Raw genomic sequence first — 15,727 nt, forward strand, 5'->3', positions numbered from 1 at the left:
TAAAAGTTTCACAATTACTATTTTTTAATATAACCTTAACGTAAAACTTTTTCCAGTGAAATCAGTGCACATGAGAGTTTTATTCTGTCCTTGTAATATAACGTTATATCATGAATATTCGTCACATTTCTGTATAATTTCTATAATTCCATGATCTGATTTTTATTTAACTTGGGACACTCCTGAAATACAAGGAATCAACCTAGGAGAGAATATAGGTGAAATCGTGGTAATTAGAAACAGAACCAAAGGCCCAAAGCAGAATTTATGGGAATATTTATGAGCCAGATTTTTTGGCGCTTAGAATTTCCGTTTTCTGGTGAAGGAGAGCAGAAAGTCATGGAAGAAAAGACAGAGAATCTGCCTTTTGAAGCAATATAAGGAGTCATTTTAATGTCTTTATTAAAAGAATACTGCTTTTTCTGTCCTTAATTACACTGACTGTTCATTTTTATCATGTTGAAGGACATTGATGTTAAAGTTGAACCTTTTTGGCTTTATTATAAATCCTCATTCCAAAATGTGGCAGACAGCACAGGTATTCTGAAGACTTAATAATTTTATCAGTACTTGCTTTGCAACATTATGGCAGGATCCAAAGAATTCAAGTTGGAGATCAAGGAAAGGAATTCGGGTTTCCTTTAGAAAGGGTTAGGAATCACTACTGCTAAGCAGCCAAAACACCTGAGTGATGCTCTGTTGCCTGGCAGCTAAAATGATTTGTCTCTTTCCATGAGTATGTTGTCTTGTGCTGTGTTAACCTCCTGATACCTGAGCTTAAAGTGAGTGCCAGAGAACAAATTCAGTGCCTGTATGTATTCCTAACACGTTTGTCTTGCCCTGTTTGTCTCCCTGTCCTTCTGCTCAGGTTCCATACTGCCCTCTGTAGGAAGCTCTGTAGGCAGTGTAAACGGATACCACACCTGCAAAGGTGAGAATGCCATTTCACAGTGCCTCTTTGCTGGATGTGTTAGGACAGTGTTCACGTTGGCATCTGTGTATGTTTCCGTATGTGTGAAAGAACCGCTGCCAGGATGGGTGTGAGGGTAAAAGTCTTGGGAGAAGCCACTGTGATGCTTCTTGGCTGGGTTGCTAAAGGCTAAACGGGTTGGCAGCCAGTGAGATACGGTACTAGGAAATAAATTGGACCACTAGATAAGACCAGAAAGGAAAGACCTTGAAGAAAATATATGTGAATCTTTGAGTCATAAGAAAGCCACATTAGAGGTAGTCTAGTCTAACCCTCAGCCTCCCGGCCCCATGATTTCTCTGTTATTTGGAGAAGAGGGAGCAGAAGAATGCCCCAAATCCTTCACTCCCTTCACTTCTGCAGTTCCCAAGTGTATTTAGCATTTTATTTGTACATCTGAGTACCTAATGTCAAAATCCAAAAGCAGATTAATGAAAGCTCTTTTGCTTTGTATATATAAACAAGAACATTTATGTGATTTAGCAGGAACAGAATCTCTAGTTCACTAGAAGGAGTAGGAGAGACGTTTAATCCTGATGAGTAATTTAGCATGAGGCACCCATGGGGAGGCTTGGAGAGCTATCCCCAATCTGATTTTCGTTTCTGTGATACTAGATCTGACGGAGATCCAATGTGACATGTCAGATGTAAACTTGAAATATGAGAAACTGGGGGGAGTGCTTCGGGAACGCCGGGAAAGCCTTCAGGCTGTCCTCAGCAGAATGCAGGAAGTTCAGAAGGAAGCAGGCTCCGTGCTACAGTGGCTGGAATCAAAAGAGGAAGTCCTGAAAGCCATGGATGCCTCTTCATCTCCAACCAAGCCAGAAACAGTGAGAGCCCAAGCTGACTCTAACAAGGTACTGTGTTTGCATGAGCGCTGCATCCCAAACACTAAGAGGAAGGGGCCGTTGTACCCGTGTTGCTGCCGGAGCCTGGGACCTGAGCACGGGACTCGGCCACCCACCCAGGCCATGAGGAGCCCTTTCAAAGGACTAATATGCCTAAACTCTCCTAGAGAATTTTCTTACCTATGAAATGAGAGATTATTATAAATAATATTCAGAAGCAAAACCAGGCACACCTGATTGGCTCCGTCGGGAGAGCAGGCGACTCTTCATCTTGGGGTCATGGGTTCGAGCCCCACGTGAAATGTAGAGATTACTTAAATAAATAAAACTTAAAAAAAAAAAAAAACAGGTCTGTTTATAGAAAGAGAATATCCCTCCTCTAAAGGATCGGCTCACTGAGAATGGGATCTTGTTTTCCCTATGATGCTGTAAGCCAAACCATTCTCATCAAAGCCCCTTTCCAACTCTTGGGAGTTTTAAGTATAGCTGTGATTACAGTTCATTCTTAAGGTTGACATGTAGGACTAGGAAAACTATGGGGAGAAATAAGACCATATAGAAAGTCCTATCGAAAAAGTTTTTTGCCAAAAATTTTTTATGTTATAATTGGACATAGTATGCCATCTTCTCCAGCTACATAAATGTCCTTGACCATCACCACCATCATCATCATATCTGACACTTTGTGTGTGTGGGGGGGGGGTTAATAATACCTTCTTACTGGTTCTACCAATATGTTGTACATAAAAGAAATTTAGATCCTGCCACTTAGATTTTCATTTTAAAGTAAAAATTGAAGCAGAAATGTTAAGTATCTTAAAATCATGAAATAAGACACTGATAGAATCAGAAGGGGAAGCTGTAATTACGGCCCAGTCTTCCCGTACTTTCCTCCACACACACAGCTCTGTTTCCCCTGCAGAAATCTCATGGCATCCCTGATGTTCTCTCTCCTAGGCCTTCCTGGCTGAATTGGAACAGAATTCCCCAAAAATCCAAAAAGTGAAGGAAGCCCTGGCTGGATTACTGATGACATATCCCAATTCACAAGAAGCCGAAAACTGGAAGGAAATGCAAGAGGAACTCAGTAAGTATTCAGAGGGATGTCGTAAATTCACCAAATTGCTTATCTTCAAAGCAAATACAGAATTTCAGCACATCCTATAAAGCAGGACTTATTTTTAGTTAATTTTCATAAGCAATCAAGAGGCCCAAATAGGGTTAGAGAGTGAGTGTGTCTGATTAGGGAAAAGAATCCAGAGATTCCACTCGAAAGTCTCAGAAGTTTGGCTTTCTTGGGCAAGTCAATCTGATAATCTGCTGTGATAAGGAGAGCATTGGTGATGAAAATGAAAAATGGGAAATAATCCATTCACTGGAAGGATTAGATGAATTATTCTGTGTTCATATTGAACTATATATAAATGATATTGGTGAATATTTATTGGCGTGAAAAAACATTGGCATGAAAGATGTTTATAATATAGTAAGAGTTAAAAAACAGGCCATAAAATAGTATAAGATAAACATGCATCTGTGTGTGTGTGTGTGTGTGTGTGTTGTATGTAGTTTCATATAACCACTACCACAGTCAAGTACAGAACTGTGTTACTTTGGTTAAAATTAAATGAAGGTTATTTTTAACTTAAATTTTTTTAACTAATGCTACAGGGATCATTTCCTGCAGTATATTAGGAATGTAACTTAGGGATCAGGCCACAGTGACTGGTGAGACTAAAGGAACACATTCTCTCATTTCCCCTCTACAGATTCCCGATGGGAAAGGGCCACCGAAGTGACCATGGCCCGGCAAAGGCAGCTGGAGGAATCTGCAAGTCATCTGGCCAGCTTCCAGGCTGCAGAATCCCAGCTCCGGCCCTGGCTGATGGAGAAGGAACTGATGATGGGGGTACTGGGGCCCCTGTCTATTGACCCCAACATGCTGACTGCACAAAAGCAGCAGGTCCAGGTGAGCCACGAAGCTTACTGCATTAAGCAAAGGAATTGGAGTCACATGAACCTGGTTTTGAATGCTGCTCTCAGCAAGTAGATTTCAAATGACCCTAGACAAGTCACTTAACCTTCCAGAGTTCCATTTCCTCACTTTAAATGAGATGTCTGTGAGGGCTTTATCATAGTGCCTGTCAGATAGTAAATAGTCGATAACTGTATTATTAATATCATTACAGAGGCAGTTAGATGAGCGGATGTGAGAATGGGGAATTTCTGACTACCTTGTAGAATCGTATTTTACTTTTAATCCCCAGTGGTAGTGATCATATTACTTAATGTAATGTCTTATATCTGCTGGCTTCACTTAAAGATTCTCTCTTGCTCAAACCTCAAAAAAGAATTGATTTAAGTGCCTACCATCATAGACATTTAGGTTGGTCAAATTATGTCATTTCTAATTCTTTCCTGCTGAGAACTTTTTCTTCTTCCTCCTCCTCCTCCTCCTCCTCCTCTTCTTCTTCTTCTTCTTCTTTTTTTTTTTTGGCTAGCACCAGAGAACCTTCTCTTGTTCTACATCCTCTTCCAGACTCTTTCAAACTTGTTCCATTTCTTCTCACCGTCCACCAAGTTCTCTAAACTAAGACCTAAGAGTAGTTTTTGAAGGAACCCTTTCTTTTAGCCCCTGCATCCAATTAATTATCAAGTCCTATTTAGTTCACTTACAAATATTTTTTATTCCACTGGTTTCCAGACTCTTTGGTCTTAAAACACTTTTACACTCTTAAAAATTATTGAAGACCCCAGGGGCCCCCGGGTAGCTCAGTCCAGTAAGCATCTGACTCATGATTTTGGGTCAGGTCATGATCTCAGGGTTGTGAAATTGAGCCCCACTTTGGGCTCTGTGCTCAGCACAGAGTTGCTTGAGATTCTGTCTCTCCCTCTGCCTCTCCCTCTGCCCTGTCTCTTTGTCTCTCTCTCTCTCTAAAATAAATAAATAAATTTGTTTTAAAAAATTATTGAGGCCCCCAAAGAGCTTGTGTTTAACTATTGATATCTATTAAGGGCACTTGGGTGGTTTAGTTGGTTAAGCATCTGACTCTTGATCTCAATTCAGGTCTTGATCTCAGGGTCATGAGTTTAAGCCCCACGCTGGGTGTAGAGCCTACTTAAAAACACAGAAAAATACTGAAGAATTTAAAAATATATATTTATTAATTAATTTAAAAACAATATTGGTTAAACTGTAACATTAACATAAGTAACATATTTATTTTTTATGAAAAAATAACATTTTCCAAATATAAAAACTTTAATAAAAGAGTGGTATTGTTTTATGGCTTTGCAAATCTCTTTGATGTCTGACTTAGTAGAATGTTCTCACACATTTTCATATCTGCTCCTGCACTCAGTCTACTGCAATACCAGACGTCATGTAGCCTCTGGAAAACTCCACTGAACATTCATGAGAGAAAAATTATAAAAGGCAAATAATATCTTAGTATTTTTATGACAATAGCTTGACTTCATGGACCCTCTGAAAGGGCCTGGAGACTCTGAGGACCCCCAGAGCATACTTTGAGAACCACTGTTCTAATTCTCCATGCTAAGTGCTCCTCCCTTATGGAGGCTTGATCTCAGGCCTCTACCATTGCAGCAGCCTCCTAATGGGCTTTGTCTAGCACTTTCTCCACACAGTTACCAATTATCTCCTTAATTCACACATCTGAATACATGAAAATGTTTCGCTGGCTCTTGGCTGCCAACAAAGTCCAAGTACTTGCTCAGTGTCGTATATGAGGCTTTCCACAATCTGGTCCCAGTTTGTCTTGCCAGCCTCGTTTCCCACTCTTCTCCCATATACGCAGGTTTCGGCTCACACCAGGTGACTCGTCCTTTCCTTGAACACACCCTGCTCATACTGCTCTGCGCCTGTGCTAATCTACACCTTCCACCTGAAATGCCCCTCCTCAGCCTGTCTGCTCACTGGGAGAACTCCTTCCTTGTGTCCTCTGTGAAGCCTTTCCTGACTTCCCTTGTCCCCTCTTATCATCCTCCACAGAATTAATCATCCTTCTTGCTTTCACAGTGCCATGTTCACATCAGTGTTATCATTCTTACTTTTTTTTGCATTCTATTTTAGTTCATCGTTTATGCATCTGTTATTCCTTAAAGTCATGTCTTACTTACTTAGGTACAGTGTGAGTAACGAACACTTTCCATAAATTATTTTATTTAATCCTTAAAACAGCCAAGATAAGTACTTTCTCTCCTCATTTTATAGATGAGGAAGCTGAGATTTGGGGAACTTTAAAAACTCACCTAAGGTTATATATACAGCTCGCGAGTGATAGAGTCAGGATTTGAACCTAAGCAGTCCAACTCCAGTGCCTATAACCCTAACTACTTTGCTGAGTGAAATAGTGGATAGAAAAGAGTAAAAACACATGCTACTTGCTTTAAAGAAGCTCATTGTCTAATCGTGCTATGTTATAATGGATAGATTGTATGCACTGTTGGAATTCCAAGAAAGAAACTTGGAAAAACAGAGGTATAGAGAGTTGAAATGGCAAGCCCAGCCAGGAATATAGCTAGCTCTGGGACCCAGGGTTCCAGACTTGCAGTTCAGAGGCCTGGGTTTTGTCTGGCAAACCTGATGAGTGCCAATCCAGAAAACAAGGCCAACGTTAGTAACTGATATTGAAACAGAGTAGGACAAATAAGAAAAGGAATAGGCACAATCAATGACCTTTCAAAACAAGTTTTTATGAAGCAATTGTTAGAAGTGATATTGCATTTTCCTAGTAGCCTGGTCCTTGGAGTTTTCTGGTTTATTTTCTAAAGGAGTTGGCACTACTTGGCATAATCCAGAATCGGTTTTTGTTTTGACACTCTTTTTACATCTGTCTTTTCTCTCTAAACATCTTGATGTCATTTCTATTACAGTTTATGCTGAAGGAATTCGAAGCACGCAGGCAACAGCATGAGCAGCTGAATGAGGCGGCTCAGGGCATCCTAACAGGCCCTGGAGATGTCTCTCCACCCACCAGCCAAGTACAGAAAGAACTCCAGAGCATCAATCAGAAGTGGATTGAGGTGACTGACAAACTCAATTCCCGTTCCAGCCAAATTGACCAAGCTATTGTCAAAAGTACCCAGTACCAAGAACTGCTCCAGGACTTATCAGAGAAGGTCAAGGCAGTGGGACAGCGACTAAGTGGCCAGTCAGCCATCAGCACTCAACCTGAGGCCGTGAAGCAGCAACTAGAGGAGACCAGTGAGATTCGATCCGACGTGGAGCAGCTGGACCATGAGATTAAGGAGGCACAGACGCTTTGCGATGAGCTCTCAGTACTCATTGGGGAGCAGTACCTCAAGGATGAGCTGAAGAAGCGTTTGGAGACAGTTGCCCTGCCTCTCCAAGGTTTAGAAGACCTTGCAGGTAAGTTAGGGTAGGCACACACGGCTGACATTAGTGGCAGGCCAGAAGATTGGCTTCATGATAGTCCCAAGACTCTAGGGTAACCTGTAAGCAGGTTTCGGACTCAGACTAGTGTTACCCTCACCCTTTGTCCAGCTTCAGTGAGAACCACTGTGGTTATCACATGTTGACTGAGCACTAACAATATGTGAAGCTTTATATGGCGTAATCCCAGAGATAAGAGCACTGATATCCGTTTCGTCAGCGGGTAGAGATTCATGCTCACAGATACATGTATAGGTGGAGTTACACACATACTTTCACTAACACTCATTTATACCGTGTGCGTGCACACACACATACATACCATATTGCAGAATTAGATGCTTATGATGGCCTTGTACAAGAAGAATTTTGCCATCAATTTGTTGCCTTTCTCTAGAAACATTTATGGCCTTTTACCAGCTTAGAAGTAAAAGTTTACTTCTGTTACTCAGATCACCTTACAAGGTTGATGTGAGGATTAAATGAGATCTAGCATATGAAGGAGACCAGTTCCGTGCTGCTTTTATGGTAGGCCCTCAGTTAGCATTAGCTTCCTTCCCCAAAGATTAGACCATATACTCTCAGCAAACATTTTGAATGCCATGTTCAGATTTGATTGGTTTACATTTGATTTTCTCATTTCAGCTGATCGCATGAACAGACTCCAGGCAGCTCTTGCCAGCACCCAGCAGTTCCAGCAAATGTTTGATGAGCTGAGAACCTGGTTGGATGACAAACAAAGCCAGCAAGCGAAAAACTGCCCAATTTCTGCAAAATTGGAGCGGCTACAGGCTCAGCTCCAGGAGAACGAAGAGTTTCAGAAGAGCCTCAACCAACACAGTGGTTCCTATGAGGTGATTGTGGCCGAAGGAGAATCTCTGCTTCTTTCTGTACCTCCTGGAGAAGAGAAAAAGACTTTACAAAACCAGTTGGTTGAGCTCAAAAGCCACTGGGAAGAGCTTAGTAAAAAAACTGCAGACAGACAATCCAGGCTCAAGGATTGTCTGCAGAAAGCTCAGAAATATCAGTGGCATGTGCAGGACCTCGTGCCATGGATAGAAGATTGTAAGGCCAAGATGTCGGACTTGCAGGTCACTCTGGATCCAGTGCAGCTGGAGTCCAATCTCCTGAGATCAAAGGCTATGCTGAGTGAGGTGGAAAAGCGCCGCTCCCTGCTGGAAATCCTGAACAGTGCTGCTGACATTCTGATCAACTCCTCAGAAACGGATGAAGATGATATCCGGGATGAGAAGGCTGGGATCAACCAGAACATGGATTCCATTACAGAAGAACTACAGGCCAAAACAGGGTCTCTTGAAGAAATGACTCAGAGGCTCAAGGAGTTCCAGGAAAGCTTTAAAAATATTGAAAAGAGGGTTGAAGGGGCCAAACACCAACTTGAGATCTTTGATGCTCTAGGCTCTCAAGCCTGTAGTAACAAGAACCTGGAGAAGCTAAGAGCTCAACAGGAAGTGCTGCAGACCCTGGAGCCCCAGGTAGACTACCTGAGGAACTTCACTCGGGGCCTGGTAGAAGATGCCCCAGATGGATCTGATGCTTCCCAACTTCTACATCAAGCCGAGGTCGCCCAGCAAGAGTTCCTGGAAGTGAAGCAGAGAGTGAACAGTGGTTGCATGACAATGGAAAACAAGCTGGAGGGGATTGGCCAGTTTCACTGCCGAGTCCGAGAGATGTTTTCTCAGCTGGCGGACCTGGACGATGAGCTAGACGGCATGGGTGCCATCGGCAGAGACACCGATAGCCTCCAGTCTCAAATTGAGGATGTACGGCTATTCCTCCACAAAATCCAAGCCCTCAGGTTAGACATAGAGGCCTCTGAAGCAGAGTGTCGGCAGATGCTGGAGGAAGAGGGGACTCTGGACTTGCTAGGTCTCAAGAGGGAGCTCGAAGCCCTGAACAAGCAGTGTGGTAAACTGACAGAGAGGAGCAGGGCTCGCCAGGAGCAGCTGGAGCTGACGCTGGGCCGCGTGGAGGACTTCTACAGGAAGCTGAAAGCCCTCAACGACATGACCACAGCGGCAGAGGAGGGTGAGGCCCTCCAGTGGGTCGTGGGGACCGAAGTGGATCTCATCAACCAACAATTAGCAGATTTTAAAGTAAGTCTTGCCCTTGTTTTTTAATCTTTTGCTATCTGATACGTATTTCTTTTCATGTAGCTTGGAAACCCGTTGTATATACATCTTAACTTTTGTCCCCGGGGCTGCTATTCTCACTTCCAACACCGTCAAAGCACACTGTCTGGAGACTAAACAGTCTCTTGGATTCTGGGCAACTGGTTTGAACATTTTTCTATTGTAATTTATTTCAGTGTCAATAACCAACTAAGGGTATAGAAAGAAATGTCCAAACGTTTTTGCTTACTCTGAGAATCTCCTCTTGTGATTTGTAACAGCAGCGGATGTTTCTCCGGGTCCCTGTTTTTCATTTGAGGTGTGAGAAGTCATAAGATAAACAAAGGTCATCTTCCTGAAGTGTTGATTTTTTTTCCTCATATTTCAGGGGAAAGTTATTGATGTATTATGAAATAAAATCAAAATTCTCATGAGTTATTAGGATGAAACATGACATTTCAAAGGAAATTCCCACTTAGAGCAGGCAGTGCTTAAGACTATACCCCAGGCCTCCAGGAGTACGAGTTCTTGGCCTATAGGAGAGTTTGAAAAGCACCACCCTAACTGCAAAAATGTTTTAATTCTTTGCCTGAGTCAGAATTTCCAGTCCTGAGATTTTGTGAGTCGAAATGAAAACAACAGGGGAAGATGGGAGGAGTTGACTAAAAAATGCGATTTTGCCAGGTTAGGGGCTTGGAACTTTCAGGACTGTCTGTTGGGTCATGGCTCTCAGGATAGGAGCCTTTCATCCTGAGTTTCCTCTGTTGTCAATGCCAAAAACGGCCTCACTCCACTGCTGGAGGGCCCTCTACTGCTTTTCCGTCCTGGTGCACGGAGTAGATGTGGAAAGGCTGCTTCCAGCACTTTGTTTCCATCACTAGTGTTAATTATTCCCACGTACACCGTCATACTCCTGCCATCAGAGTTTGTTCTCTAAAGCCCCTGCCTGTCAGGATTTTTTTGAGTACAGACATGGATGGAGAGGTGGTGTTGACACCAGGTCAGAGCCCCGTAGTCCTGAGAAAAGTTACAAGACCCAAGTACAGAAGGGTGGCTATTTCAGAAGGACCCTCAACTTAGGGGATGTTCAGCTCTGAAGCGGGACATTGGCTGAAGACCCTCTATGGTGTTTGGAGACGGTGCACTTTGGAGTGACAAGTCATCATTTTTGGGATTTTCGAGGCCCCAAATAAGGAGGGGGAGGAAGGGGAAATTCAGACCTGTGAGCCCACATGTTTTCTTCTTGGAAACGCCCACACCTCCATTCCAGTGGCGGGGTGGCCCTTCTTGCTTCATCACATGTGGTGTTCCTGCCTCTTCCACTGTAGCGCCTCAAAGGAGAGACTGTCTTCTACAGGCTCTGGCTTACTTAGGATTAGCTGTCTAACCAAATAAACGAATTTCTTAGAAAACTGAAGCCTCTCCCTTTGGGCTTCAGAATAGTTTTATCAAACTAGATTCTGATTTACATGGGAATTGTTTTAAATTTTATTTGCCTGATCTTCTAACCACTATGTCGTGTAGACGTTTTTCTTGATGAGTGCAGGTTAGTGTTAGTAAAAAGATGATGCTGTTCTCTCTGATGGTGATATCCTCAAGGATATTAGAGACATTTGGGGCTGCTTTGTATTGAACGTTTCTCAATCACTGTGCAGGTTGAGTTGGGTTTTGAAGTTCTTGTTTAGTGCGTCTTAGCGTGTGTGTAGCTTCTAAGTTCCTCCCTCTTTTTTTTTTTTTTTTTTTTAAGATTTTATTTATTTATTCGACAGGATAGAGACAGCCAGCGAGAGAGGGAACACAAGCAGGGGGAGTGGGAGAGGAAGAAGCAGGCTCCCAGCGGAGGAGCCTGATGTGGGGCTCGATCCCATAACGCCGGGATCACGCCCTGAGCCGAAGGCAGACGCTTAACCGCTGTGCCACCCAGGCGCCTCCCTAAGTTCCTCCCTCTTATCCGGATAGCTGTGTTCTACCCTCCTGCGGTTACTTCTCACTTCTGTCACTGGGCCTGCCTTTAGCAGTGTGTCCCTTACTTCTCATCTTCAGTGAACTGGAAAATGAAGTAAACAAGCCTGTTAAAATTGCATTAAATACAAGCTGGAATATAAAAAAGAGTCCACAGGCAGGCATACAGAGTGGATTTGAGGACAACTAATCATTTCCTTTTCATTTAATCCTAGGTTGCTAGAAACATTCTGAATTTTGATGTAGCTGGAAGATTTTAAGAAATTACTGGACGTTACTGTATTTTATTTGTAGCCTAGTATGTAGCCTGGAAGTGCTCAGAGTTGTCACTGCTTAGTTGTTTATGATAGCGTGTTTGTTTTGCTGATTTCTAAGAATAAGCCTCCCACTACCAATACCCTGTGAGGACTGGGACCAGACACTGATGAGCTGGTCCCCTTAGAGTGTGTTTCTCTGCAGGGGACTGCCGTTGAAATGCAAGACTGGGAGAAAAGAGAGAGAAAGAGGGTGGTGGAGCTGTGCGCCTTGTGTGTATCCTCCTCACGTTGGGGGTGCAAATCAGAAGCCTGGTTCCACAGGTCCGCCTTATAAAGTCAACGGCTTTGGGAAGAGTTTTTGTCTCCTCCCAGCAAAGGCCTTTGGTCAGGAGGGGAGGAGCACACTCCTGGCTCAGCTCCTGCTGAGCTCTTGGGAAGTGAAAACAATGGGAGGGGAAAGCTCAGTGTGTCAGTTCCACAGTCCCTGAGAGGCTAAGTAAAGGGAAGGTCTTTTTGGACCCATTCTGAGGACTGAGTCATTTTTGTGGTTTGAGTATTGAGTTCTGGGTTAATGTGCTCTATATCCAGCAATGGATTAATCTTCCCTCACTAAAACAGCAGACCAGATTCATAAGGCGTGACTCTGCTTTCAGATTCAAAGTGTTTCTAATAAGTCAAAACCAGAGGGGCGCCTGGGTGGCTCAGTCGTTAAGGGTCGGCCTTTGTTTCAGGTCATGAACCCAGGGTTCCAGGGATCTAGCCCCGTGGCCCTTTTTTGTTCCTTTAATGGGATCACACTCTCAGCACAGAATCTGCTAAAGAGAAGAGGATATGAGTCTATAGACGGAAGTGCGGGCTCTGCCCTGACCTGGCTGACTCCACTGCGGATGGGTGGAAGGGACAGATGAATCAGGTCTGGGGACAACCCCAGGCTTACTTGGGGCTGTGCAGTAGTGCTGAGAAATGCCTAGTAGAGAGGCAGCTTGTGGGAAAAGTTATTTCCTCCTTAAATGAACGTGAAAAACTGAAAGTCATTATTCCAAGGAAAGGCTTTTCCCTCAGTTGCTTCTGAGTAAATGATAGAATCTGGGCAGCCAGTAAGGATTATCAAATGGGAAGAGAGTCCTCTCCCACTCTACACAGGCAAAGACCTCAAACCTTCCTGAATTAGGTGCTTTACTGGGTTCCGTCATTCCAGAAATCTCAAATGAGAATGTTGAGTATGTTTTCAGAAAACTGGAAGGAAAAGACTTTGGCTAATCTCTTCAGGAAATTCTGTTTTCCTGAACGAGAGTCAGTGATTATTGAGGAAAAGGAATTGTATGTGCATAACAGGACACTAACAAGAAAGGAGGGACCTTTATTTCACTGAAACCGAAGCCAAAGAAATCTATTAACTGTGATGATAACACGAGGCTTTCCTCATCTTGAAATTCCCTGTGCTAGTTTTATAGTCAAGAATTGAGATCATTCTGGGTCTCAAACCAACCCCTTCCTACACACACACACACACACACACACACACACACACACACACTGTCTTTCTCTCTCTCTCTGCCCAAGAACCACAGTGGCCTCTCATTCGGGAAGCAGGGCATCAAGAGCAGCATCAAGAAACCCAGATGCCCTTGGTAGTCTGTATTACATGTGTTAATTTGTATTTACTGCGTATTTGGGCCAGGCTTCAGATTCAGCACTCCATCACTTGGTGACAAGAAAGAACAAGTGGGAAAAATGGAAACATTTTAGGGTCCATAGGTTTCTCACAAAGGTTCACTTCACCTAATGGTGCATTGAAAGCACCCAAGCCTGTTGGTCTTTTCCTTCCTTGCCTTTGAGGCTGGGCTGGTGGGATATAGGTAAGGCCGTGGGCTTGCTTAGGACTGTTCTCAATCCTAATTCTGGTTGAGCAGAGCCCGGGGTCAGGGATTGCGCATGCTTACAGCCTTTGTCTGAAGACCTTGGTATCCTGCCATAACGCCAGAACAAGAAGGCCCTGTAAACCTCTTCATTTGATTTTTTTGCTTCATGGAAGGCGAGTTTAGGCTTCCCTCTGAGCACACATGAAAACTCTTAGAAGACAGGGCCTGACATGGAGCTGAAAGGCTGCCAATTTACACAAAGATACTTTCCTGCCTTTCAAACAATTACAAAGACAGTATCAGCCCATCTACGGTTTTGCCAGTTAGATTCACTAGAGAATAAAGCAAATGAGATCAGCATTATCTGCCTGCCCTTGGAAAGAAAGGAAATCACACTTGGTATGACCTGTCTGTCACCTAGAGGTTTCAGTATCTCCAGCTCTACAACAGCAAGGAAAGTTGAGTAGGCACCCCTGTCCAGCCTCGTGCTGACCCTTGGCCTGTCCTGGTTTTTTCTTTCTTCCATCCTCTCCTTCCTTCCTTCCTTCCTTCCTTCCTTCCTTCCTTCCTTCCTTCCTTCCACGAGGCTACTCCAATAGGAACTACTAGGGTCCAAGGAAGTAAAGAGAATGCCCTAGAACAGCATTTCTCAGCCTAGGCACTCTTGACATTGTGGGCTGGATAGTTCTTTGTGGTGGGGGGTTGTCCTGTGCACGGCAGGGTGTTTGGCAGCCTCCCTGGTCTATACCCACTAGATGCCAGTAGCAACCCTTCTCCAGTGTAACAACCAAAAATGTCTCTCTAGACACTGCTCAACGTCCCCTGTAAGGCAAAAATCTCCCTTGGTTGAGAACCACTGCCTTTGAAGAAAATTGCCACCTACATGTGGGAAACTTAGAATTCAGCTGGAAAAGGTGCTGGTTGATTAAGTTAAATATTTATGTAGCAGACGCCTTCTCATAATCTGATTAAGGCTGTGTGGTAGCAGCAACTGCCTCTAAGTCAGCCTTCCTTTAGGCCAAGCCCTGGATTCTTGATTTTTGCTAGTACTAATCCGTGTCTGGTTTAAAATTTCCTAGGCACTTTCCCTGGCGTCAGCAGTTCATTTTTCGTGGAGTTGTTGATGCAGGTGTTTGGTTGATGATGCGTTTCTAAAGAGAAGAGGAACTTCCTGTGTGGAAATACTTCAGGAAGCTTCCTCGTTCCATGCTTTTAAGGGGAGACTACGGTCTGTCAGTTGCTCTCCTCAGCCCAGGAACTCACAGTTTGGCTGCTGATACTTATAACCCTTTGGAGACCACCCCCCAACCCCCCACCAGAATCCCAGGACTCTGTAATAATCCTCTCTGCCCCCACTGTAGCAAATGGGTGGGGAGAAGGTGAAAAAGGCAACTTTAAGGACTTTAGGTTTGCTTTATTTTTTTTTTATTTTTTTTTTTTTTTAAGATTTTATTTATTTATTTGACAGAGATAGCCAGCGGGAGAGGGAACACAAGCAGGGGGAGTGGGAGAGGAAGAAGCAGGCTCATAGCGGAGGAGCCTGATGTGGGGCTCGATCCCATAACACCGGGATCACGCCCTGAGCCGAAGGCAGGCGCTTAACCGCTGTGCCACTCAGGCGCCCCTAGGTTTGCTTTATGTTGAACTTTTTCCAGCCCCATTTTAAGTATCCCCACTAGTATTTTAAATATCAGCATCACAAAGCAAAATCCCAAGATTGCAGCCATTACATCATCTTAAAGGAGCCTCACGCCTCAGAGAAGGTAGTAAAACCAAATGGAAGATCGTCAAGAAATCATTGATGGATTTCACACACACAAAAATCTGTCTGCATATTTTGATAGCAAGGGAAGATTTTAAAGCAACAAAGGAAAGGACTGAGCAGTTTGATTTGAGTTTCCTGGAATTCTTCACATATCATATCAGCATGTAGCATTTGCAACTAAGGTTCACTATTTTTTACAAGAAGGAAGAAAAATATGTTTCTAGAAAAACTAGAATTTACTCCATGCAGAACTTAGGTTTATTGTTGAGTATTTGTTTAGTGAACACGGTTGAGATAAGCACAGACTTGTAGAACAGGACTGTTTCTCATTGTATCTGGAAATGAACGGTAACCAGTCTCAGGCCTTGGCTTAGTCCTCAGCCTTAGGTTCAGAAAAATCCTAGGCACCTTCAAGCTAGCTGGCTGGCACACGAGCCATAGCATAAGCAGGGAGCCTCTAGGAAGTGTGGTAAGTTGCTCTGAAGGGCACTTTATTGTTAGGGTTGGTTGGTTCA

At 43.6% G+C, this 15,727-nt stretch overlaps 1 protein-coding gene across 27 annotated transcripts in view; it reads left to right on the plus strand.

The window, feature by feature from the left end:
- Positions 1 to 15,727, plus strand: part of MACF1 (microtubule actin crosslinking factor 1) — a 328,942-nt gene that overhangs the window by 242,133 nt on the left and 71,082 nt on the right. For 23 of the 27 annotated variants that reach the window (XM_044390486.3, XM_044390500.3, XM_048221817.2 and 20 more), the window contains 6 exons: positions 869 to 931; positions 1,586 to 1,827; positions 2,776 to 2,905; positions 3,588 to 3,787; positions 6,715 to 7,210; positions 7,880 to 9,351. In XM_044390486.3, the coding sequence (XP_044246421.2) occupies positions 869 to 931; positions 1,586 to 1,827; positions 2,776 to 2,905; positions 3,588 to 3,787; positions 6,715 to 7,210; positions 7,880 to 9,351 (2,603 nt within the window). The remainder of the gene's footprint in view (positions 1 to 868; positions 932 to 1,585; positions 1,828 to 2,775; positions 2,906 to 3,587; positions 3,788 to 6,714; positions 7,211 to 7,879; positions 9,352 to 15,727) is intronic. The other 4 variants (XM_057305203.1, XM_057305206.1, XM_057305187.1 and 1 more) reach the window with 1 other exon arrangement.

This window comes from Ursus arctos, unplaced genomic scaffold (assembly GCF_023065955.2).
Source record: "Ursus arctos isolate Adak ecotype North America unplaced genomic scaffold, UrsArc2.0 scaffold_32, whole genome shotgun sequence".
NCBI lineage: Eukaryota > Metazoa > Chordata > Mammalia > Carnivora > Ursidae > Ursus > Ursus arctos.